The sequence below is a fragment of the Octopus bimaculoides genome, chromosome 1, assembly GCF_046866305.1.
Source record: "Octopus bimaculoides isolate indiv1 chromosome 1, ASM4686630v1, whole genome shotgun sequence".
In the NCBI taxonomy this organism is placed as follows: Eukaryota; Metazoa; Mollusca; class Cephalopoda; order Octopoda; family Octopodidae; genus Octopus; species Octopus bimaculoides.
Genome location: NC_142928.1, coordinates 75,220,206 through 75,247,621, shown reverse-complemented (window position 1 = coordinate 75,247,621; position 27,416 = coordinate 75,220,206). Strand labels below are relative to the sequence as shown.

Below are 27,416 nucleotides of genomic sequence, written 5' to 3'. Positions count from 1 at the left end.
CATATGCCTTCACAAAAGAAATGTCATAAAACACATAAGCTAACTGCCTTATTATCTTGACCATTTGCTTCATATGATGATGCAAAATTATAAATATTTAAAACTTTCTAAACTTAAAAAATACCTTTTAAAGACAAGATATATTTTTAACCTTTTAGCATTCAGATTATTCTGTCAAATGTAATGCTTTTTTTATATTCAAATTGATTTTTAATTAAACATGCATTATCTTGTAGCTTCAAAATTTTGATAATGTGACTATATCTTTAGAATGATACTGAAGGGTAGATATGATAGGCTGTATCTGGCTGGTTGGGTATTTTTGAGAAATTGAATGGATTTACAAAAACTTTTAATTATGAAAGACAAAACTGACAATTCATGAGCAAAGAAAGGAACAAAAATGGAAACCAACCATTACTGAACTGGCTGAGAATTGAGCGACCATAGAAGCCATTTGCAGATTGACAAGAGGAAGAATGACCATAACAGAAACAGGCAATGCAGCCAAATTTATTGTTTTCTTCCATTCCAAAGAAACCATTTTTACACCTTTTATTTAAAGGTAAAAGAAAAGAGAATATTAGACAAGTTTATATTTTGCACATGTACAAAATGCGTGTGTGCGCACGCACATGTAAATACAGATAGCTATGTGTACATGTGGGTATGAACAGTTTATTGCATATGAATGTAGGTGCAGTCAAAGATAGTGGCCTTGCTATTTCGAGCACGATAATATGTGGGGAGGAATGTTTCCAGATCAAAATAGGAGTTACCCACCTTGGTTTCAATTACCTCCCTTGCATTTAATATAAAGAAAATTTTTTAGGATATCCTTAGATCAACGGTTCATGAACGAGGGCGGTGTCACCAGCTTGGGGAGTTGTTAGCTCACACAGAGAAAGCAAATATTATAGCGGGCTTTATGAGATGCGTTGAGTATTTAGAGGGTCGTAAAATACATTTTAAATACATAAAAAAGAAAATTTGGTAAGAATATGGATAGGGCATTATATTATCAAAGAGCAGAAACACGACCAATGATGTACCGGGGTCCAATATAATTTTATTATATAGTTTCTCACAATCTATAGCAATTTCCATGAAATTTTAACATAGGCAGCACTAGACTTGCAAATAATATGAAGGTGAACATGCTGGATGGGACGGTGAAGGACAATCTGACTAATAAAACAATGCAAAAATAAAGCTACTGTCTGATATACCATCATGATCATTGTAACTTTATGTTCATTTTTCCATTCTGGCATTGGCAGGATACAAAATTCAGTGGGTCACAGGACCATGCCAGGCTCCAATATCTTATATATGTGCGTATGTGTGTATGGGGAACATATGTGAGTGTGAGGTAGGGGCAGTCCCACTGAATGCCACTTTGGACAAGCGTTTTCTACTATAGTCCTGGGCCAACTAAAACCATGTGAATGGATCTAACAGAAAGAAACTGAAAGATCATGTGCATGTGTGTGTGTGTGTGTGTGCGTGTGTGTACCATTGTCTTGACATTATGTGATGATTTTAAATGAGCATCACCAGTATACAAGCAATTTTACACTTTTCCAGTCTTCCATGAAAAAAAGAAATGTCTGACCATTGGGGAACTATTACTTCGCTTGGAAACAGGTGAGGTTTGGTGACACGAAGAGGATTTTTGCGATAAAAACTGGCCTCACAAACACCATCTGACTAACATAAAAGTGGATATTAAGCAATGATGGTGATCGTATGCATGCATGTGTATGTGTATACCAATACATACATGTGCATGCATATTCAAAGACCATATGTGTAAAAAATGATTCAGTGAAAGGGGCTGCTGAGCCACAGAAGGTTGACAGCCACTGTTTTAAACAATCACAACAGAATTTGTACATATGTAATGTAAAAGAATTTATATAATTTTAATATATAATTGAATAAGGAAAGAATGTAAAAATAATTTCTCTTCCATTACCTGTCACATTTCTGGCCATCAACATTTGCTTTACATGTACATTTTCCAGTTGAGGTATCACAGTAAGGAGTGTTATTCAAACTTCCTTCTGCCTTACAGTTACAGGGTCTAGAATGGGCAGTAAAAAGACAATTTAAGAAAAATAGCCAAGAAATAAAATTGACACAAATTTAGTAGAATAAAACACAATTTTTAACCAACCATAGCTACTATATCACTCATGATACATTTTTATCATGTGGTAATGATAAAGTCATCTTCTTTGGGATTTGGTGGGTTTTTTATATGCTGCATTAATAAAAAATATTTTCCTGAAAAGCAAAACACAAACCCACAGGAAAACACCATCACCACAACCAGAGCCGGATTTGCCATTGTGCTTAGGTGTGCTTAAGCACAAGGCCCTGTCGACCAGGTGAGGCCCATCTTCCTGCACCAAAAATTTTTTACAATAAATTTTTCAAATGTCAAAAATTCAAATGTTTTTCCTAAAAGTTATAAAAGTGAAATTAATCATGTGAACGCTTTTACATGTTATCTTTTAACAAAATTGTGTATAAACAATTCTCTATACAAAAGTAAGAGGTCTCATAACTTAACTAGCACAGAGCCTCATTTGTCCTAAATCCAGCACTGACCACACAACAACCACCATCATTATCACAGCATAGGCAAATATAAATCACAACATGACACCAGACACAACCATGTAGGTAGACCAACATCACTAGACTACAGACAGATGAATGCCACCTGTCCGAACAGATGGCTGGATGTCACTATAACAAATAGACACAGAGGACTCTGGAAACCAGGCAAATGGATGTCAGAAACGCAAACACACAAAGAGATGTCAATAGTCCAGACAAACACACAGATATAAGAACATTGCTAGACCAGAAAGATTATCACATATACAGAGCCTTAGACCAAACAGACTAAATAGACAGACAGATGTCACTAGCCAACCAGACAGGCAGACAAATAGACATTACCTAAGCAGACAGACACACAGACAGACAAATAGACATTACCTAAGCAGACAGACAAGACAAACATATAGCATTAGCCCAGACAAATAAACAGACATCAAAAAACAAACAGACATATAAACATCACTCACTGGGTCAGAAACATAAATGCCTCTAAATGAAACAGTCAGTCAGATATATAAAGGCCACTTAACCAGACAGTGAAAGAGTCACATATATAGATGTCATCCCATTCAGACAATCAAATATACGGATGTCTCTAGGCCAGACAGGTAAACGATCTGATTTCAAGACATCTCTAAATGAGATGACCAAATAGTCAGATATATAGACATCCCTAAACTAGACAAGTAATCAGATATGCATTGCCACTAAACCAGACAGAAGGATGTCACCAGAACAGACAGACAGATATAAGTCATTAAAAACAGACAGACATCATTAGATCAGACAGAGACAGATATACATTACTAGAGGATTTGCAGATACATTCCAGCATCAGACAAGTTAACCGTGGTATTTAGTTACCGCCTTTTACATTTTTAAGTCGTGCAGAGGTTAAATTTACCTTTCAACCGTCCAGTGTTGATAAAAATAAAGTACCAGTTAAACTCCTGGGGTTGCTTTATATTTTCTTACTTCAATAATTCATCCTAGATGTGGATGGAATCATGACAGAAGACAGATGGGTATCACTAGATCAAACAGACATCATCACACCACAAACACTCAGACATGTCGACATCACAGACAGACAGATTGATATCACACTACATACAGATTGACAGACACCACCACCACAGACAGTCAGATATGATCATAATCAGATATGGACATCACCAACAGACAGACAAATATCACCATACATACATAACCATCCCTCAAACAGATATATAACTATCAGAACAAACAGTTATATAAATGAGTAAACAAATTACCTGCAACCATAGTTTGAGAAGTCATAGAAGTTTGCCTGACAACGATCACATCGGTCACCAGTCACTCCAGGTTTACATTGGCATTTTCCTTGAGCATTACATTGAAGATCAACAGAACCTAGAAAGGTGATATTAAAAAAATATTAGCTTCACACTTGGGCTCAAGACAATAAATTGGAGAGGTTGGGTACAATAGTTTTGTCTTCATTACCAGACTGATCCACTGAATGAATGACAGATAAACCTAACATAAAAAACCCCTTCGGTCAGGAATGACCGTGGGATTACACCTAGAAACTTCCCTTCCAAAGCACAAGTCCAGGTAAGGCTGTTTATGGAAGAACAATAGTTACCCATGCATACCAACCTCCCCTCCCCATGCCACCGATTTTATCCAAGGAAAAGGTAAAGACCAATACACCTTGGTACCAGTGACATCGTAACTCATTTCTACAGGTGAGTGAACTGGAACAATGTGAAATAATGTGTCTTGCTCAAGAACACAACACATAGCCAAGTCTGGGAATCGAACTCATTACCTGATGGTTGTGAGCCTGACACTCTAACTACTGAGCCATGTATCTTCACATAGACCTAACATACCACCCTGCTTAACACCATCATCACTTGGTTCTTGCAAATTGATTGATTGGTATAGTGGTTCATTGATAGATTTAACATCTCATTTAGTTTAACAGTCATCACCTGGTTCTTTGTAATTGACTTCAATAGTATATTAGTTGAATGGTTGGCCTAACAGATTAGTATACTGGTGGAATGGTTGTTGCTAAGTGAGTTCAATGACTGATTGATATACCAGTTGAATGGTAGGCCTATCTCTACCACCCAGCTCAACATCATTACAACCTGGTCCTTTATAACTGATTTCAATACCTGGTTAGTACACTGGTTGAATAGTAGGCCAAACATACTACTCACTTCAGCATCTTTACCATCTGGATCTTGCTAATTGATTTCACTAGCTCATTGGTACACTGGCTGAGTATTAGCTTTAACACAGCACTCAGTTTAAGATGAATTGAAATGCTCAAAGCCATTCCCTCATCGCACCCTCATTCAAAAGTGGAATTTACAGTACAGCCAATTAACAACGATTCTTCATATGAGATTACTACTTATTTCATCAACTCTAGGTCCGTCGAAAAATAGTCAGTACTGGAAAGATTCAAAACTCTTGACTGACAAGTACAAAACTAAAGCTACAATGCACTTACTGATCTATTTGAGCATTTCAGCTAAGTTAATCCACCAGCCTACTAGAAAGGTTTTAATCTGAAGATTTAACCCTAATCGACCGACATCTGACATATTTACATGGAAATTAGGAAAGATCTCAAAACTATTTGGTACGAGGACCATGTATGGATATTAAAAGAGCCAAACTTAATGAAACTTTTTTAGTGTTAAATAATTCTATTAATCTTTATTAAATTGTAAACTCATGTAAACAAAAGCAAATTATTACCTCAAGCTATGTCTGCTTGAAAATACTTTGAATGCTGACATAAGGGACATGATCAGATTGTTTATACATTAATTCAAACATGAAGTATAGCTACAGCAGTAAAACATAAGCAGACTCTCAAATCTTTTTTTAAAGTAAAAAGGCAATATCTAAAGACAGACACAGAAACATGAAATTTTGTAACTGAATTTTTGTTTTAAATTTCAATTTGTAAACTTAATTATATTCCTCCTATATCTCCCTCTATAGTTCATATTATATCTCTCTCTCTTTCTATATATATATATATATATATATGAATAATAACAATAAATGGTGCAAAATGCATATAAATAAAAGTTCCTTTAATTCCTACACATGTTTCAAAATATATGAGAGCTCTTCTACAAAGAAGTAAGAACTGCCAGAATTCCACATATATTCATCTTCAGGGAATCAACATATAAAAGCAAGACAAATGCAAAATGATGAGGTAAATTACGAGCTAAGATGTTACATGGCCATATAACATCTTAGCTCATAAGTTACCTCATCATTTCGCATTTGTCTTGCTTTTATATGTTGATTCCCTGAAGATGAATATATGTGGAATTCCAGCAGCTCTTACTTCTTTGTAGAAGAGCTCACATATATTTTGAAACATGTGTAGGAATTAAAGGAACTTTTATTTATATGTGTTTTGCTCCATTTATTGTTATTATTCATATCTTCTCAAAATGTATCACTTTAACTTGGTATCTCTACCTATAAAACGGCTGTGATATCTTGGTTTTTTAGTGTAATTTTGCTACCTCTGGTAGCTATTAACATATTTACATTGTCAACGGTTTTTTTAAAACTGAGATAATATTAATATGTACATAAATTAATATATACATAAACTAATATATATATATATATATATATATATATATATATATATATTATTGATAATTTATAAAGGATTTCTACAAATGATTACCATTTTACTCACAGGTTTTCAAAAATTTGTTCGTAATGGTTAGTATATAAATTTTGTTATAATTCTTATTAGATAAGAATTTAGAGATATATTCCTTTGACTTATTCCGAATTGATAACTTTTAACCATAAATTAAACATATGTAGGTCAATGTTAAGCTGTATTTAAATCAAAATGTAAATTTAAATTCATGAAATGCCACTTCATCATACTCATCATTATTTATATATATATATATATATATATATATATATATATATATATATATATATATATATGGTATGTATACCTTATACACACACACACACACACACACACACACATGCATTAATCAAAGTATACAGTATTGTAGATCCATTTCAGCTAATCTTGACAATCAGTTTTGCACTGGATATTAATTAATGGCATGATTGAGTAACACCATATGCTCTTCAAAGATAGCAAGTGTTTTATTTTTTCCATACCTGCCATCCCTGAAGAATTAGTGGTGTAACATAACTTTGCTGTTATCGATGTATGGTTACCTAATCCCCTGTATGAAACTGATTGGTAAGATTAGGTGAAATGGATCTATAATTCTGTATACTTAGATTAATATACCTACTCTACTGGTAAATATATGAGTCCATATTTTTTTATGGCATGGATACTTAGATGACTCTCTCTCTCTCTCTCTCTCTCTCTGTGTGTGGAGTGGGGGAGAGACAGGCTGAAAAAAACCATACACGCACAAACATAGAAGCAGACTCCATTTGATTTGCCTTTGATCCACTACATGAAGACAAAATGCTTCCATGTTATACCTGTGACTCAATGAAATAGAGCTTGTTAATATGCCATAAAATAAATATGACTAAACATAAGGCAAATAAATATGAAGTGCAAGAAGTAGTTACAGAGTTATGTGTTAATACTTACCAGTTGGATTACAATTGCATGGCATGCACATATGTTGTGGTTGTTTCAAGAAGTGGTTCACTTTGCACTGGTCACAGGCAGGTCCAGCAGTGTTGTCCCGACAGTTGATACAATAGCCACCATGACCAGTTTGGTCATACAAAGTTTGGTTGAAAATACATTCCCGAGATTTTCCATTGCAGTTACACTCTAAAATCATACAAATAAATGGATAAATAAATACAATGCACAAATCACAATATTTGCAATCAATGCATCACAGACATCTATTTTAATGACATGTATAACTGTGAGTATATTTGTGCAAGAAAGGTTGGGGTGGTTGGGAATTCTACATTTAATGAATTACAATAACGATGACATCTTTAGTACATAATATCACACTAGTTATATAATCCATTCCAGGAATTGGAGAGGTAGAAAGGAAAATTTAGAGTCAGAATTCAGATTTATCAAGACTGTCATTCTTATAACTTTCATGTCACTGGTGCCAAGATGTAATCACCCTTCCACAAATTTCAATAGTTTTCTTAACTGAGGAATATCTACAGCATGGGCAGATAGTCCTTCCCAGTGTAGCTTTCCTTCAGTTGGCACTTTGGGAGACAGTCCAGATTTAACTAAGTCAAGAAAAAATGTTTTCATCTTTATTGTTATTTTATATTTACTTTCCATGTTGGCACGAACCAGATGGGTCATTTCTGCTCTTCTAGATGGATCAGGAGAGCATATTACATCTATTAGCTTCATATTTAATTTGGTTTCAGTGGTTGGATACCTTTCCAAATACCAACCACTTTAAAGAGTGTACTACATGCATTTTTTCATAGCACTAACACTAGAGGGATTGCTATGTTTTTTGACAAGGCTAACACATTTTCACACCCCTACACTTTGCAGGGTGAACTGGGTACATTCCACTGTGGAACCAACACCAGAGAGAATGTGAGTGAGAAAGTGATGGGTAATCAGTGAAGAAGATAGGTAGAGTGTATGAGGAAAATGCAAGTCTGGTGGAGTTTCTTAATTATATATCTGAAGATGGTGAAAGAGCTAGGGTGATAAGGATGATAGTGCAATGTCCTAGATTCCCTATTCTATGAAACAAGACTAACAGGCACTTAAAATTTACAACATACATATTATCATGTATTTTGGTAACTGTATTATTGAAAACCATCTTTCTGTGTTTTTAAAGAATCAACTTGACTTTTAATACTTTCCATGTCTATGACTGACATATACTATAGAGAAAATGCCAATCTTTAACAGTATTGCATCGAGAAGATTTCTCTATAAACAATGCTCAGAGGTAGTTTATTCTACAGTGTTCATAGCAGAACTTGAGTACAACACTAAAAGCTAAGAAAACATTTGTCAACTATACAATGCTCCTACCACTTGCAGTGGTGAATAGTACCACACAACTGCACCCATTTACAATTAGCTAGATGTTTCCACATAAAGCATCAAAGTACCTGTGACTTATGTTTTACAAAGGGTAAAGCAGTAACAGCTCCCAAACAAACAAAATACCACAAAAAAAAAAATGAAATAAATATACAGAAATACCAAGACTTCTTTTGTTTGACAAATAAGATACACTATGTAAAAATACTTACCTAAAATTATATCCTGAGAGCAATAATAAAAGATGAAAAGAAGAGATGCTTTCAATATACACACAATGCTAACCATTTCAATAATACATTAACATTGTTATTACTAATTTTATTGTTATTACTAATTTTACAGTAACTATTGATACAAACACCATTTTAACATGTATTAAACTTTGCTTGTACATCAAATAGTTTAATTAGTCTCAAATCTTTATTTCTCATAGGGTTCCATCACTCACACTAATAATAATAATAATAATAATAATGATAATAATAATAATAAATAATAATAATAATAATAATAATCATCATCATCATCATCATCATCGTTTAACATCCGCTTTCCATGCTAGCATGGGTTGGACGATTTGACTGAGGACTGGTGAAACCGGATGGCAACACAATAATAATAATAATAATAATAATAATAATAATAATAACAAATTGGTATTTTGATCACTCAGTTTTTTCAACCTTGACAGCTATACTGTGTATAACTTTCAATGCAAAAGGAAAATTTAATTTTATTAACATATGTTTATAAAGGCTAAAACAAACTTTATTATATTTATCAAAATTATGCTTGAGCAGAAATTGCTTCTTTCTATAAACATCCCTCTTGTAATTGTATTACACATTTCAAAAATAAATATTTCTACATGAAACTGACTGGCAATTGGTGAATTTTATAGGATATCTATAAAATACTTACAGAAAGAACAAAACCTCCTCCTGATCATCATCATCATCATCATTACTGTCATCATTGTTATCACAATCATCATCATCATTCTTCTTCTTCTTCTTATCATTATTATTGTTATTATTTAACACCTGCTCTCCATGCTGGCAATGATTTAGAAGTCCTACTTTCTATTTTGGCATGGTGTCTATAGCTGGATGCTCTTCCTAACACCAACCACTTAACAGAGTATACTGGATACATTTTACTTGGCACCAGCACCGGTGAGATCGCCAAGTAACATGCAAGGTAAGACCTCTCAGCTGAGGGGGAGTGATATTGAGGGAGGTACTCCTACCAAAGACTATTATAGTCATTATGATGATATACAAAAGTGTATGATATGAGTGACTAACATAATTCCTTCTATATTCATGTTAGATAATGTTCATTTTGAAAAGATTATTACTATAATAAAATAGAACAAAACCAAACATGTATGTGCTGTAAATGGTTATCAGAACTCTTCTTCCAAGATGCAAGCATATCAGATTCAAAATAAAATTTCAGATCAAATCTCTTTGTCAGATTCCAAATTATCCATTATATTATTTCTCAATAAAAGAAAACATCACTATCATTAACACCCAGGTATGACTGAGTCATTCATGAAGTTTGTTTCTCAACCTAATAATCTTAGGTTTGGTTCCACTGCATGACCCCCACTCAGTAAACATCTGGTATTATTGCCTTGAATCGTCAATACCTTGAGAGTGTAACTGGTAGAGGGTAACTATATAGAAGCCCATCCTTTGTGTTTGTGAGAGTATGTAAACATTGCCATATCCACTTCTTGCATCAGATCAAGTGAGCAGAAAAATGGTACCATCATGTTTATATTCTCAATGAACATTTTACTAGCAGAACAGGAAATAGTAGGCAACAAGAAGAGCGCCCAACCATGAAAATATGGCCTCAAACAAATACCCACTTCGTCTATGGCAGTATAGAAAATCAGGCATAAAACAATTAAAAATTTATTATAAATCATTTTTTTCATCATCAGGATTCTATGCAAAATATTTCACACAGAGAACTCAAAACGTTTCTACTAATGTGACCCATCTTTATTTTATCTTCTGTTAGAATACTGCAAGTTATGTTGGACAACACATTTTCCAAAATATTTTTTTCTTCATTTTTGATGCTCCTCTTTCTCTTTATAAATTTTGATAAGCATTGTCAACAATGCTTACCTCCCCCTGATTCACATACAATCTTAACTAAAGGTGAATCATCTTGCTCACTGGTGCTTATTTTGCTACAAAACCAAGCAATCAACCATGAAGATCATGAACAGGGGCACACAGATTGAACAGGCAGGCAATATTTGGTGTTTGAAGCACATGTTGAAGTCTTGGAGATAGCATCAACCAAGAAGACAATAGCCAGCAAGCTTCCTGAGTATGCCAGCAAGTGGAGGCGCTCATGGAAATGGAAGCACATAAACAAACAGATGAACAGGTTACAACATCATCAAACAGAAATGTCTTAATGTTTAATGATATCAACTAACCACCTCAAAAGTACTACTAAAATATGATGGGTCCTTAAACCTCATAAAAAAAACTAGAATGGAAATAAAATATTGATTTCAAATTTTGGCAACAAGGTCATCAAATTCAGGGGAAGGATAAAATCAATTACATTGACCCTAGTGCTCAATTGGTACTTATTTTATCGATCTTGAAAGGAGGAAAGGCAAAGTTGACCTCAACAGAATTTGAAATGTGAAGATGGACTAAATACCACTAAGCATTTTGCTTGGCATGCTAACGATTCTCCCAGTTCAGCGCCTTCTCTAACAGAAATAAAATACTATGAGGAATTTTGATTAACTTAATCACTTACGTAGACACTCTTGAGCATCAGTTTCTGTTGCTCTTTTCCAGGGTCTATCATTGTAAAAACTACTGCACTTTTCACAGCTTACTCCAGCAGTGTTGTGTTCACACTTGCACCGGACACGGTTATCAGCGGTTTTTTCACAGGCTTTAGCATGACCATTACATTTGCATCTGAAACAAAAAGAAACTATAAATTATTGGTAGGAAATAATCATGAAGGTTTCAAAAATAATTGTTTGAGAGTAAACATCAATATAAAGAAACTTTACAACAAATCAAGCTTAAGAAATTTAGCAAGCAGAACTTAGCAAAACAAATGCAACAATATTTTTCTTTTACACAGTAGGACATTGTGCAGAAACATGGAATCTCAAAATAATATGAAAGCTTAAAAACAGAAATGGCAAAACCCATGAAGAGATAATGGCTTCTGAACATAATGTTCACTGGGAATATAAAACAACACGTTTTTTTTTTTAAGGCAAGGAGACAGTAAAACACACACACTCTCATTTACTTGCATACATATGCACATCTATACACCAAGCTTCTTTCAGTTTCTGTCTACAAATTGCACTCATAAGGCTTTGGTTAGTTTAGAGCTTTTGTAGAAGTCACTTGCCCAAAGTTCTATGCAGTATAATTGAATACAAAACCATACATTTGATACTATCAATCTGAGGTTGATGATTAATTAACTCCCTTTCTGCAAAATTTCAGATCTTGTGCCTAAAACAAATACTAATCTAGCTGAAGTCAAATTTACCTTTCGTTTTTCTATGAACAATGCAATAAATAAATCAATTGAATCTACTATACCTCACCCACCAAAATTTGGGACCTTGTTTCTATATAACGTATCAAAAACAGTGCCCAAATATGAAATCCTTGATTCACAAAACTCAAAAAATCATTATGCAGAAATAACAGCTGGTTATAGAAGAGATGACTAGATCTTTGTCATTTTAAAGTATTCTATCTTTCCAAGTTGGAAAGGGCTGTAATGCAATTCACAGGTTTCTATGAGTTTTAGTTCCATGTTATATCTCATCTGTAAGACTCATCAATTTTTAAATAACATGCCTAATTAAAATTTATTCCACTGATTGAAGTAAGAACTTAGGGCTCAATAATCCTCCAACATACTTTGCATTCAAAATTTATTTTCAAGATGTGAGAAGAAATAAACTTTCTTTTGTTTCCTTTCCTGCAGACTTTTAGTTAAAAGTGCTACAAGCTGAAACTCACTGCTGCTTTAAGATGCTTCCTTTCTTATATGTTCCATCAATCTTCTGTGTGTGCTCCATGTGATGGGTAGATACCAACACAAAGTGTCACTTGAATTTCAGTTGACATTTTAATGGAGTTACTTAATATCTTTACAGGAGTAAACTTTAGAAAGAATATGTTAACCTGATTAAATTTAATGAGAATTTTCTAAACAAATTAAACAACCTTCAGCAGTAAAACATAAAATGCCAATTATGATTTATGTGTCTGATTCTATATGAACTGTGAAAATAAAGACCAAACCACATCTGAAAGTAACCAGTTGTTTTGGTTGTGTAAGTAAGTCCCCAAGTCAACAATGATCAATCAGGTCCATGGCATGCAGGTTGTCAATTGAATGTCCAGGATTGATCCACAGATTCATTTTGTTAGTTATACCATGTCTCCATCCAGCTCAATTCCATACTGCACACTCTAGTAGGCAATGATGATTCATATGGGATATAGTAAGACTGTCTGAACTTACTGTAATTTTTCAGCTGTTCAGTCGGTCTTATGCACTTGTAGATTCTGGTAATGGTTCAAAAGAGGTGAGCAAAGTGAACTCAGTCACAGCATGACATTTGTTCGTCATCATCGTCGTCGTCATCATCATCGTCATCATCACCTTCATTATTTTGACATCCACTTCTACATGCTTGCATGGGTGAGTCAGATAGAATTCATTGAGGCAGATTTTCTACAATTGGATGCTCTTCCTATCTCCAACCCTCACCTGTTTCCAAATAAGATGATGCTTCTCATGGCTTGGCACGTTTTCACAGAAGACAGGAAATGAAGGACATCACTTGTATGACAGTGATGCTCCTTGACAACTACCACACGAGGTCAGACATATAAATTCCAAGAAGCAATAAATTACAGAACTCAATACATAAACGTAGTGTTCTTTAATACTTTATAACTGAAAGGCTCATAATTCCAGTACTCCAAGTTTCACATTTCCGATTATTCAACTGGTGGGAAGAGCATCCAGCCAGAGAAACAATGTTAGAACAGACAATGGAGCCTGGTGGAGTCCTTGGCCTTACCAGTACCAGTCAAACAGTCCAAGCCATGCTACATGGAAAACAGATGATGATCTGAACCTAGTGACAAGAACAAAAACAGCAGTTTCAAGCTCATTTCATTTCATTTCCAGCTCTCAAGGGCCAGTGAGATTACTAATGAAGTCATAACCATGTGGCCAGTAAATAACAGTACAGCATTTAGCCTCATAAGTCCTTATCCAGCTTTGTGCATACAAAGAAAAAAAATTCAAAAAAATATTAAGTATTTTTTCAGAGAATAAAGTTTGGTTCAGGCCATTATTTTTTTCCTTCACCACCACATTTCTTGTTTGTTAACACAACTAGCATTTGGAACTTGTAAACAGAAAAAATTCACCTTGCAGTTGCCTCTACCCTAAGTCCTTTTTATAATCATCAAGAACAGAGATCAAAATAAATACTAATTACATATATTTCACATACGTAAGTGCAATAAATAGCATCAGACATCTAACGACTGTATATTCTGTCAGACTACTCCTAACAGGTGGAACCTTTATGAATAATTAATTGTATGGACTTTCTAAATGAGGTGCTAAGAGATATTATGTTCATGATACTTTCCTAAGATAGCAATAAATCCATAAGCAAAATGGTCTTTCTAATGACAAAATATAATAATTTAACCATTAGTATTTAAACTGGCCTTATCCAGCCCAAATATTCTATTTGTTTTATATTCAAACTAGCCAAATCTGGCTTTTCACACCTATCCTACAATGTCGTTTTAAAACTAAACAATCACATCATTGAAATTTCGAAGCCACAAGATAAAACATGATTGATTCAAAACAATATGAATAGATTAGCATTACATTTAACTGGGTAATCTAAATGCTGAAGGGTTAAGGCCAAAATTCAGTTGTGCAAAAGCTGATAAACATATCAATGAGAATGCCATTAAAAAAATCAAAATGGCACATGTGAGCGCATGTGTGTGTGTGCATGTGTGTGTTTGACCACTGCTTGACAACAGGCGTTAGTTGTTTACAACCATTAACTTAGTGGTTCAGTAAAAAAGACTGAGAGAATAAGTACCAGACTTTAACAATAGATAGAATCAGTTATTGCTATACTAACACAATTTTGAGCCATTTTAGAATTTTTTAAAACTGTAGAAAATATATCAGTCATCTTGTAGACATTAAATCGGTAAAGAGGACTTTACTGAGACAGTAACTAATAAAGATGGATTGCCATAATAGAGCTTCCATACAAATGTTTATATATTTATAAAGGGAAAATAAAGCAAGTACAGTGACAAAAAACATTCAGTATATACTTCAAGAATGAATTTACATTGCAAGTCATGAAAGGGAAACAAATAAAGAATAGACTATGACAAATGTGTAAGACACAGGCTTAACATTCACACAGAGAGATTCTACATGTTAATATATCAGTGCATCAGGTACTGCCTCAGAATTACAAGGCTATTGGTTTAGTTCCTTGACAAAGTGGCATGTTGCATATTTGAGCAAGGCACTTCATTTCACACCATTCCAGTCTACTCAGCTGAAACTGAGTACTAGCCTTAATTAGTGGAAGTGCATGGCTTAGTGGTTAGGGTGTTGGACTCATGATCATAATATTGTGGTTTCCATTCCTGGATCAGGCAATGCATTATATTCTTGAGCAAAACACCTCATTTCACGTAGCTCCAGTCCACTCAGCTGGCAAAAATGAGTAATCCTGCAATTGACTGGAGGACTGACCAGGTGGGGAATATATATGCCATGGAAACTGGCCCTTATGAGTCAGCATTACTCAAGAAAGTAACTTTACCTTTTTACTAAGCTTAAAGGTAGTACAGCCCCTCCTCCCTACAGTTGCAACATCCTCAGCCTTCCTACCCCCGGTCAGTCAAGAAGTAGGAAGGCTGTGAGAGTGCCTGTGTCTGCTCATGACTACACAGATACCTAAAACAATTAGTGATAGCTTGGTACATGGTAATTAGTAATACTTACAAGTGATGGCTGTGGTTGCTGGTTAATTTTTTTAGTGTAAATAATGTACATTATCAACTTTAGGTGGTTAAACGTTTTAAAGAATTATTTGAACAGACTAGAACATAAGGTGATACACAAAACATTAAACAGATTCTACTTTGGAATTCAGTTATGTTAGCATAAAGACCAAATAATTTGCCAGAATTATTGTTGCTTATAATAGTCATATAGTTTTGATGACTTTCAGATAGATTATTGTAAACGTGCTAAAATGGATAAGATGAATTTTTTAAATTTAGGTAGTTTAATAAATATTTCATTGCTTCCTACCACTTATCTATGAAACGAAAGTGGTATTAAATGCAAGTAATGCAAATTGAAACAAACATAACATGTCTTATCTAGAGGCACAGCACCATACATTAAATGAATTGAATCACTATCTTGCAACATGTCATCTGCCATCTTAGCCTGCCAGCAATCGTGTTATCTGCTTCTCCACCTAAATGTATGTATGCATGTGTGATTGCATAGTTATACAAGTTAATTTAGATATATATACATACATAAATTAATAAATAATAGTCATTTAGTTGCTATCTATTAGCAAAAAAACAACAAATATAAACAAGAGTACTCAGAGAGAGCAAACCTTTGCCAAGGCAACAGCGTCTTCTCAATGATTAGCCAGAGATGATTTTTAAAGTGAGAATATCTGAAATAAACTTGACAGCTCTCAAAAACGAGAATACTAAAAATGAAGCCGACCGCTATCAAAGATTAAACAAAAAAAAAAAAACAGGAAAAATAATCCAGAATCCTTGTCAGGTAGTGGATTGATCCCAAAATCTAATCAGTTCATGCCAGTCATGAGGCTAAATATCCCTGAAAGTTTCATCCGAATCCATCCAGCAGTTCTTGAGATATCTTGTCCACAGATAACCCAACAAACAAACAAACAAACAACCATGACTGAAAATAATACCTCCACCTTCGCTAAGGCGGAGGTAATAACAATTAGTTACTTGCTAACCACTACAGAAATTATTATTAGTCACACATTTAAATATACCTGATACCAAAGTAAAATATAATTAAGAGACTAATAAACTTAGAAGCTGTAGATGACACTTATTTGCAGTAGAAATATAAATAACAGACCATTAGAAAAATCAAGCCTCAAAGATTTACCCAAAAACTAACTAGCGAGATTTGTAAGATTTTGGGGAGCACTGATCCTTACTAATAAAGTTAGGTGTATAATACAATCAATAGAGTAAAGAATGTGTATAGGTATAAAAGCTAGAGTAGAATGCTGGACACATACAGACTAAATACAGTGAGTTTCATATATAACAGATTTGAGTAACACAACTATCATGCTTTATATAACCATTGTTTCTATTGCAAATTAAAATGTTTATATTGATAGGTGAGCCAAGATGATAAGGTACCAGACATTCAAACTATTGGTTGATGTTTGTGTTCTACGCTGTTTCTGCAATTAACCCTTTTGCATTTAAACCAGCTATATCTGGCCAAAATATTCTGCCTGTTTTATGTTCAAACTGGCCAGATCTAATCTGTCATACCTACCCTACACTGTCATTCTAAAAATAGATGATCACATCATCAAATTCTCAAAGCCATAAAATAAGGCATAATTAATTCAAAACAATGTGAATAAATAAGCATTACATTTGACAAGAGTAACCTCAATGCCAATGAGTTAAGACAATTTTATGCATCAATTAAAAACACTGATATAATTATCTACTTCAAATGAAAGGAATACTGAACAAGAGCACTGTAAACTTAACAGGAGTATTTCAATAGGCTGCCATACCAAGTCCAACTCAGCTCCATAGCAGAGCATCATTCTTCAAATGGAGGGTTCAGGAGTGAGCCAGCAAGTCACTGCTGCAGAAATAATGTCGAAAGAAATTTTGTGAGGGTTGTATGTTCCACAAAGTGTTTGGCTAGGAGGATAGAATGGAAACATAAAATAAATCGCAGGCCACCACTGGTAAGTTACATCTGTTGAATATTAACCAAAACTGATTGTATTTAAATGACCTATCTTTGCATTACATGCATATTTAACAGCTGTTTTCCAACAAAGAAACTTGGTAATTACAAACTTGTTTTATCATTAACTGTACAAAGATCCTTTAATTTGGCAATAAACAAACTATAATTCAAAATACCCAGGTCTATAGTTTGTATTTTCTTTAAATGTAAAGATCTTAATGTATTTTTTGAATTGTTGAGTATAAAATTATTTCAGAATATAGAATACAGTCTTACACTTAGAGAATAAAATAAACCTAAGCTTATCATAGGTTCTTTACTGATATATGCAAAGAGAAATTGCTAAAGGTAAAAATTAAAACGGAATCTACTCTATCTGTTCATGAAGAACAAATTACTATTCTATATAGTAGAGGAAGAAATAGTTTACAGACTCTAGTTTATTATAAGTGTCTGTGTTAACAATTATAGAGAGATGAAAAGAAAAGGCAAGTATGATAAACAAACTCAGAATGTTTTATTGTTTTTTCTAAGGTAGATTAAACACATCATGTCCATCTGTCTGTCCATCCACTACCTGTGTATCCAATTATCTATCTATCTTATGTCTATATATATATATATATATATATATATATATATATATAGTCACAAATGACTGTTTCATAACTTAAAACATGTATTGTTTTCTCTTGTATCATACAATATATTCTATATGTTTTGTAGAATGATACATTAAGGAGTTTTTTCTTTTTTTTATGAGTAATACTAGGTTACTTGAATCTATGTTGTTGGCACTGTCGCTTACGATGTTGAGGGTTCCAGTTGATCTGATCAACGGAACAGCCTGCTCGTGAAATTAACGCACAAGTGGTTGAGAACTCCACAGACACGTGTACCCTTAACGTAGTTCTCATGGATATTCAGCGTGACACAGTGTGACAAGGCTGACCCTTTGAATTACAGGCACAACAGAAACAGGAAGTAAGAGTGAGAGAAAGTTGCGGTGAAAGAGTACAGCAGGGTTTGCCACCATCCCCTGCCGGAGCCTCGTGGAGCTTTAGGTGTTTTCGCTCAATAAACACTCACAACGCCCGTTCTGGGAATCGAAACCAATGATCCTATGACTGCGAGTCTGCTGCCCTAACCACTATGCCATTGCGCCTCCACACTTGAATCTATATACTGTGACTTAAATAAATACACACACATACATACACTAATTTACCATTGAGTGTAATAAGGATTCCTAATGCTGACACAGAGTCATTTTGAGAAAGGGAACAGTCAATCTATTGGTCCTATTATTTAACTGGTGAGTATCTGATGAACCCTGGAAGGATAATAAATGAAATCAAACTTAGCAGAATTTGAAACAACTGTGTATAATACGGAAATCTAGGTAGGTTAAGTCATAACGGCTCTGGAATTAGTAGTAGTAAGAGTATAAGAAGTAGAGACAAAGCAAAAATTCTGGGTTGAACTGGTCTTTACATATGGAAGAAATTAAATAAGATTTTATTTTTTTTTAAATAACGAGACAGAGGCCATGTTTGTCAGAAGGAACACAAGCAAGAATATGAGATTCACATTTGAAACAGGCAAACTTTGTTGGCCATGTGTTGTTAATATGTTGATTTATAAGGTCTTTAATATGGAAACTGGGACCCATGACAGATACAAAAGGACCCTTTATACACCAATCAACGTCTTTCTTGCTTTTGTTTGTTTGTTGTTGGTTTTTTTTTTTGGGGGGGGGGGGCAAACTTCAACTGTTTTAAATTTCTTTCAAGTTATTTCAATTCAGCAAGGGAGCATCTATGAAGTCATTCAAGCTGATAGAACTAGTAACCAAATCCTCATCAAACTATTCCCTACTGTTTTAAGAAGAAGAAAAAAAACCATATATATTGAAAAATTCCTTTCCTAAAAACCTTTTTATAGACAGTGAAGAATCAAAATAGAACAACAAGAACAACAAACACAACAACATTACCACAAGTGACTTCAACCTGTTTTCATATAAACAAGTTCTTTACCAACATTTCAAACATAATCTGACAATGGATAAATTCAAAACAAACATAAATAATCCTCAACTGTAAAAACTGTATGGCTAGATAAGATTGATTAAATTTTTTGACAAGTGGAGAATTTCAAACATTCTTATCAAATTCTAATAAATAATAGTCTTAAGTAGAAGAAATAAAGGATCTGGCAAGTCTTATTAGATAGAATAAAAGTTGGAAAAAAAAGCCAGATTATTTATAATGCACATATATTTTGGTGCATGGTGCTTCAGATTAAAATCTTAAAGGTTGAATTTTGCCATGTTTCATTAGGCCATCTGGAGCTGATAAAATAGATTCCACAAAGGTTAACACTAATTACTGTATACTAATCATGTTACGAAGCATAAATAGTATACAAAAACAATATGGCAAGAATTTGTAATTTCCTTTCCTTTTTCCTATTTTATACCTTTTAATGGCTGGGTTTAGAAGGAGGGACAATGCCCCAGAACATTTGCAGGCCTTCTAAATTAATGAAATTAATATTTGAGCCTTTGTTAAGTGTATACCTGCTGAAAAAAATATGAGCAGAAAAAATAGGCGCAGGAGTGGCTGTGTTGTAAGTAGCTTGCTTACCAACCACATGGTTCCGGGTTCAGTCCCACTGCGTGGCACATTGGACAAGTGTCTACTACTATAGCCTCGGGCCGACCAAAGCCTTGTGAGTGGATTTGGTAGACGGAAACTGAAAGAAGCTTGTCGTATATATGTATATGTATATATATACATCTATATGTGTTTGTGATCAAAATTGTAGAAAGAGAGGTTGGATTTTTGTGGGCCAGGGATTGGGGTGTGTTAGTGAGCAAATAGTCACTCTTTTAAACTTTTAGTATTTAAACTGGCCATATCCAGCCAAAATATTCTGTTTTATGTTCAGAATGGTCAGATCCTGCTTCTTACACATAACCTACAATGTCATTCTAAAGATAAACAATCAGATCTTCTTCAAAATCTCAAAGCTACGTAGTAATGCATGATTAATACAAAACGATGTGAATAAATAAGTGATGCATTTGACAGAGTAATCTTAATGCAAAAGGGTTAACTCAGACTAAGACTGCAAATATAAACAACAGTACTGTACAAAATATAGGATCAGTATCTGAATGCTGGCCTCTATTGAGCATTGTGGAAGGGCTGTTTTCATAGGAGTAAAGTGAAGCATTCACCAGAGAGACACCCAGTTATGATGAAACACTACCAACTGCAACACTGGTTCATATTGTTTGAGCTTCACATTTGTGGGTGTGTGTATAATAATGATTGTTTGATATGGTTTATATCAAACATTTATATCAAATTAGTTAAGTATTAAATTTCAGTTCTTATAATTGGGAGCTTTCTAAAAAGAAATTGATATAGTATTTTGTCATAGTCATGTTTTACCTTGACACTGAATATTAGTTTGATCTGCTATTCAGTTACACATTTACAGAACAATTGTATAGAGCATTGTACAGGATGTTGCAGATAATGTCATAAAAAGTTACCAGCATTATCAACACTGAAGTTTACTAGTGCTACAACACTTTTTTTTTCATGTTTCTTTTTTTTTTTTTTACTGTTTAAAATGTACTTATACAAACAAGTTTGCAGGATTTTTATTTTAGACAAGCAAGCATAAAACCCAGGTATTCTTTAAAGCAACATTTAATATAAGATAGTAGAATGTGATCTTGAGATAGGTTTGGTTACTATTTCTAGCAGGTCAGACTCCCAAACAGGTCTCTCTTGCTGGCTTATGTATACATACAAATACACACACACACACACACACACACACACATAAGATGTGTGGACATGCACACATACATAAGACAGAAAGGTGTGGGTTGAGGAAGATTTGGTTGCTATTTTTAGCATGTTTAGCTGCCAAGTAATGATTCACTTGTTGACACATGCATGCATACACATACACACATACAAGGTAGTATTATTATTGGCAGATGAAACAGTAGAAGCTTTGCATCATAAGTTGGATACCTTCCTGATAATCTATTCTGATTAACTTTCAAGCAATAAAATATTTTCAATCAATTTTTTTATGTTTTATCTTCTTTTAATTCATTTTAATGATCTACATTCATAATCATCACAAGCAGCAACTAGTCATAAATGACTACAGAAGCAACACTCAGATAGTTTGTAAGATGCATACACATGTATTTTGGGCATCCAGCCATAGAAACCACACCAAAATAGACGATGGAAACTGGTGCAGCCCCTGACCTTACCAGAACCAGTCAAGCCATCAAACCCACGTCAGCATGGAAAATGGATGTTCAACGATGATCACAATACACATAGACACAATATGATCCTATATACACAATACAAAGTAATCCCCACAATCAAGAACCCTACATAGCATTATTAATATTACCTTTTCTTTTAATCCAGGTCTGTCTGTCCAACATGACCATGATCCTAGGGTCTCCAAGCTTTCATCATCCCTTCTTTATGTTTCCAAGTCATATGGTGAGGTATGACCTAGCTGCTGTAGATGCTCACATAACTCACGTTATCCATATAGGATAGGACTCCCTTCGATTATGAATGACCATGGGATTGCACCTAGAAAATTCCCCATCCAAGTAAGGTTGTTTATGGAAGACCAACAGTCAGCTAAGCATACCAAACTCCCCTCTCCATGCCACCAATGTTATCCAAGGGAAAGGTCAATACAGCTTGGCACTAGTGATGTCGCAACTCATTTCTACAGATGAGAGAATTGGAGCAACATGGAATAAAGTGTTTTGCTCAAAAACACAACACACAGTCCGGTCCAGCAATTGCATAATTGTGAGCCCAATGCTCTAATCACTGAGTCATGCACCTTTATGTTATTCAAGGGAATATAGAAATTTAGTTTATGGAACTAGTTTGGTTGAAGAAGCCACCAAAGGAAAGAAAAGCAACCAGTCTAACTCCTCAATTGGTGAAAGTCAGTACCAGATTCTTTGTAAAGATTTAGTGTTTACATTGTACAAGGCATTCAAGTCACAGGAAAGCAAGTATTTGTAGTAGTAGAAATTTCCTAACAATACATCAAAATGGTTTATATAACTAAAGTGTCTTACTCAGATACATACATAGATATATATATATATATATATATATATATATATATATATATATATATATATATGTATATATATCTATATATGTATATATATATATATATGAACATGTATACATATATATATATTCACTGCATTTTGTCATGAAAAATATATCTTGCTTGTTGACAAATAGTGTATATACACCTAGATCAGCTCGCAGCGCCATCTATTCAGACAGTGAGATGTTAACATTTCAGAATAGTTACCTCCTCATCAGTCACAGACACTAAGCAGATGACACTACAGGCTAAATTAAGAGATTGACTTTCTTATGTTTTTCCAGTCATCATACAGTGGCTGGTAGTGCTATATGGCTACTCACATAAGTAAATTATGGAGTGGGAGCGCTAAGCAATGATAAGCGAAATTGCAATGTTATTATCAGTCCGAATGTGCTCAATGCATGTTCGAACTGGGGAACAAGCTACTCACTGCGTTTTGTCACGGAGAATATATCTCACTTGTTGACAAATGGTGTGTATACACCTAGATCAATTTGCAGTGCCACCTACCCAGACTGTGAGCTGTTAGCACTTCAGAGTAGTTGTGTCGTCTGTCTCCAGACACTAGGCAGGCAGCGCTAGGAGCTGATTGAAGACATTACCTCTCTTATGCTTTTCCAGTCATCGTATGGTGACAGGCAGAACTATATGGTGGCTCACCGGAAGTAAATTAGAGAGAGGGAGTGCTATGCAGTGCTAAGTGAAATTTTAATGTTATTATCAGTTTGAACATGCTCAATACATGTTCGAACTGGTTAGAGAACAAAGGGTAGTATCCATGATCCTATATATTTTTGAGGGGTCCCAAGACTAGTACGAGAAAAGGAAGGAGTTATCCTCAAATTAAAACTCTGACACAGATATTTGCAAGAAAGTGAATTCAGATTAAGGTACCCAAGAACCAGATTCTTGTGTGCCTTTAGCAGGATTCACGAAGAATTGGAAAAAATACAAGACATCTTGTTTAGTACTCTAATAATCCTGCATATCCACCAGCCTGGACTGACATGCAATTTTATTGACTCTGCAAACTTGATCTGAGCAGGATTTGAACCCAGAACACAGAAGACTGAAACAAATACCACAAGGCATTTTGTCATGCAATCTATTTACACTGCTAATTCATGCATATTACTTTACACAAATTTTGCTTTAACCCTTTAGTATTCAGGCCCAAATATTCTATCTGTTTTATGCTCAAACCAGCCAGATCTGGAATCTCACACCTAGCCTACAATGTAATTCTAAAAGTAAAAAATCCCATCACTGAAATCTCAATGTTACAAGATAATGCATGATTAATTCAAAACAACATGAATAACATAGGTGTAGGAGTGGCTGGTAAAAAGCTTGCTTACCAACCACATGGTTCCGGGTTCAGTCCTACTGCATTGCACCTTGGGCAAGTGTCTTCTACTATGGTCTTGGGCCGACCAAAGCCTTGTGAGTGGATTTGGTAGACGGAAACTGAAAGAAACTCGTCATATATGTGTGTGTGTGTGTGTGTGTGTGTTTGTGCCCCCAACATCGCTTGACAATCGGTGCTGGTGTGTTTACGTCCCAATAACTTAGCGGTTCAGCAAAAAGGCACCAATAGAATAAGTACTAGGCTTACAAAGAACAAGCTCTGGGGTCGACTTGCTCGACTAAAGGCGGTGCTCCACCATGGCGGCAGTCAAATGACTGAAACAAGTAAAAGAGTAAAAGAGTAAATAATCGTTGGACTTAACAGAGAAATCTGAATACTAAAGAGTTAGAATAGCCTTCAGTTGACCACAATCCTTGAATGAAACTAGGGATATTGAAACTCAGTAGAAACTTATCACACTGTACCTGTTGAAGGTGTAATGGCTGTGGGCATGGGCCTGGGAATGGAGGGTGCAGGGGGTGCACTTGCACCACCTAAAATTATTGTGGTGTGCAAAATCAAAATTTGCACCCCTACTTACTTTTCTCAGATTTAGAAAACAGTGAGTAAAAGATGATCTGTAAAAAGTATTAGGTTTCTTCTCAAAGAACAAAGAACATAAATAAATAAAACAAAAAACATAAACTTGTTTGTAAAAATTTGGGGGTCTGGGTTTGCACCCCCTAAGAATTTCATTCCCGAGCCAGTGGTTGTGGGGGGAGTTCTAATCTGTCATCCTAATTTAATACCATTACCTTGGCCCTTGGAAGCTTTTAGTAGAGTTTACTCTGTTGTAAGCATTCTCACACAGTCTTTAGTCTGAGGTTAAAAAATTTTATATTTTGAAAGTCTGCAGCCTCCTTTTTTTCACAACTAAGGCATCAAAAGCGAAAATGATAACTCTCACAATACAAACAAAATTCCAACAAATTATCTAAATCTATAAAACTATTCCAAACATAGAAAAGAATGTTTATAACAGAATTAAATTTAAGCAATGTAAAGGTTTCTTTTATATATATATATATATATATATATATATATATATATATATATATAGACAGACATGTACATATATACATTATATATATATATATATATATATATATATATATGAGAGAGAGAGAGAGAGAGAGAGAGAGAGACAGACAGACAGATATATATATATATATATAGACAGACAGATATATATATATAGACAGACATAGATATATATATAGGCAGACATAGATATATATATAGGCAGACATAGATATATATATAGGCAGACATATATATATATAGGCAGACATATATATATATAGGCAGACATATATATATATATAGGCAGACATATATATATATATAGGCAGACATATATATATATATAGGCAGACATATATATATATATAGGCAGACATATATATATATATATAGGCAGACATATATATATATATATATATATATATACAGAGAGAGAGAGAGAGAGAGAGAGAGGGGGGTAGTGATGGAGATAAACACAGTTGAGCTCAATATAAATATTGATATAATTTCATAGAGTACAAAGGATACAGAATAAAACACAAAAACGTGCAATTTTGTAACTCAAGAGTTGTTTCAGGAAGCCCAGAGCTACATGGCAATCATAATAATCATACACTGCAGATGTGCAGAATGCCATGGGTATGGAATTGGTAACCAGTCAAATGAAGACATTACATTATGTCCAGCAGCTCCCCTCATCCAGAGAAGACTGGAAAATATATAAATGTGTGTGTGTGTATAAAATCTGAGCAACACACATCTGACCAGTGACCTTTTCCAAGTAGCACTTTTTCCAAATGTCCTGAAGAAGGAGTCTTCACCCAGAAATATAGAAATACAAAGTAAAACTGCAACTTTGTTCACTTTTCTTTTCCTTTTGTATTTTACTTTGTACCTTTTTATATTGTTCCAGCCTTACACAACAACCTTATTTATATATTATTGTTGGCACTCCGTCGCTTACGACGTCGAGGATTCCAGTCGATCCAATCAACGGAACAGCCTGCTCATGAAATTAACGTGCAAGTGGCTGAGCACTCCACAGACACGTCTACCTTTAACGTAGTTCTCGGGGATATTCAGCGTGACACAGTGTGACAAGGCTGACCCTTTGAATTACAGGCACAACAGAAACAGGCAGTAAGAGTGAGAGAAAGTTGTGGTGAAAGAGTACAGCAGGGTTCGCCACCATCCCCTGCCGGAGCCTCGTGGAGCTTTAGGTGTTTTCGCTTAATAAACACTCACAACGCCCTGTCTGGGAATCAAAACCGCGATCCTATGACCACGAGTCCACTGCCCTAACCACTGGGCCATTGCGCCTCCACTATTTATATAAAATCATCATTATTCAATATCTGTTCTCCATATTATGGTGCAGACATAGCTCTGTAGTTATCAAGTTTGCTTCCCAACTATATGGTCTGGAGGCCACTTCTGGAAATATTTACCTTGCTTGAAAACAAATAAAAGCTGGCAATAGAAAACGTATCCAGCAGCAGAAAATCTACCTCAACATATTCCATCTGATTCACCCTGTAAAAAACATCCAGTACATTCTGTAAAATGGTTGGGATTGGGAAGGGCATCCAGTGGTACAAGCCATACTAAAGCAGACATTATAGCTTAAGATAGCTTGGCTCATCAGCTCTTGTCAAACCATTTAACCCAAGCTAGCATAGAAGGCAGATGTTAAATAATGATATATATACATATATACATACATGCATGCATATAAATATATGCATATATATATCTATGTATATGTGCGTATGTGTATATATATATATATATATATATATATATATATATAAGTAGCAAGCAACTGAATCAGACTGTGTGGTAAGAAGCTTGCTTCCCAACCACATGGTTCTGGGTTCAGTCCAACTGAGTGGCACCATGGGCAAGTGTCTTCTAAAATAGCCTCAGACTGACCAAAGCCTAGTGAGTGGATGTGGTAGGCAAAAACTGAAAGAAGCCTGTCAT

General features: G+C 34.6%; 1 protein-coding gene across 1 annotated transcript in view; it reads right to left on the bottom strand.

Moving 5' to 3' along the window:
- The window catches only part of LOC106882600 (laminin subunit gamma-1), a 202,926-nt gene that overhangs the window by 45,183 nt on the left and 130,327 nt on the right, over window positions 1-27,416 (bottom strand). Inside the window, exons 4-8 of the mRNA XM_089352440.1 lie at window positions 11,489-11,655; window positions 7,274-7,462; window positions 3,909-4,026; window positions 1,979-2,086; window positions 416-552 (exon numbers count right to left, since the gene is read on the bottom strand). Of these exons, the coding sequence (XP_089208566.1) occupies window positions 416-552; window positions 1,979-2,086; window positions 3,909-4,026; window positions 7,274-7,462; window positions 11,489-11,655 (719 nt within the window). The remainder of the gene's footprint in view (window positions 1-415; window positions 553-1,978; window positions 2,087-3,908; window positions 4,027-7,273; window positions 7,463-11,488; window positions 11,656-27,416) is intronic.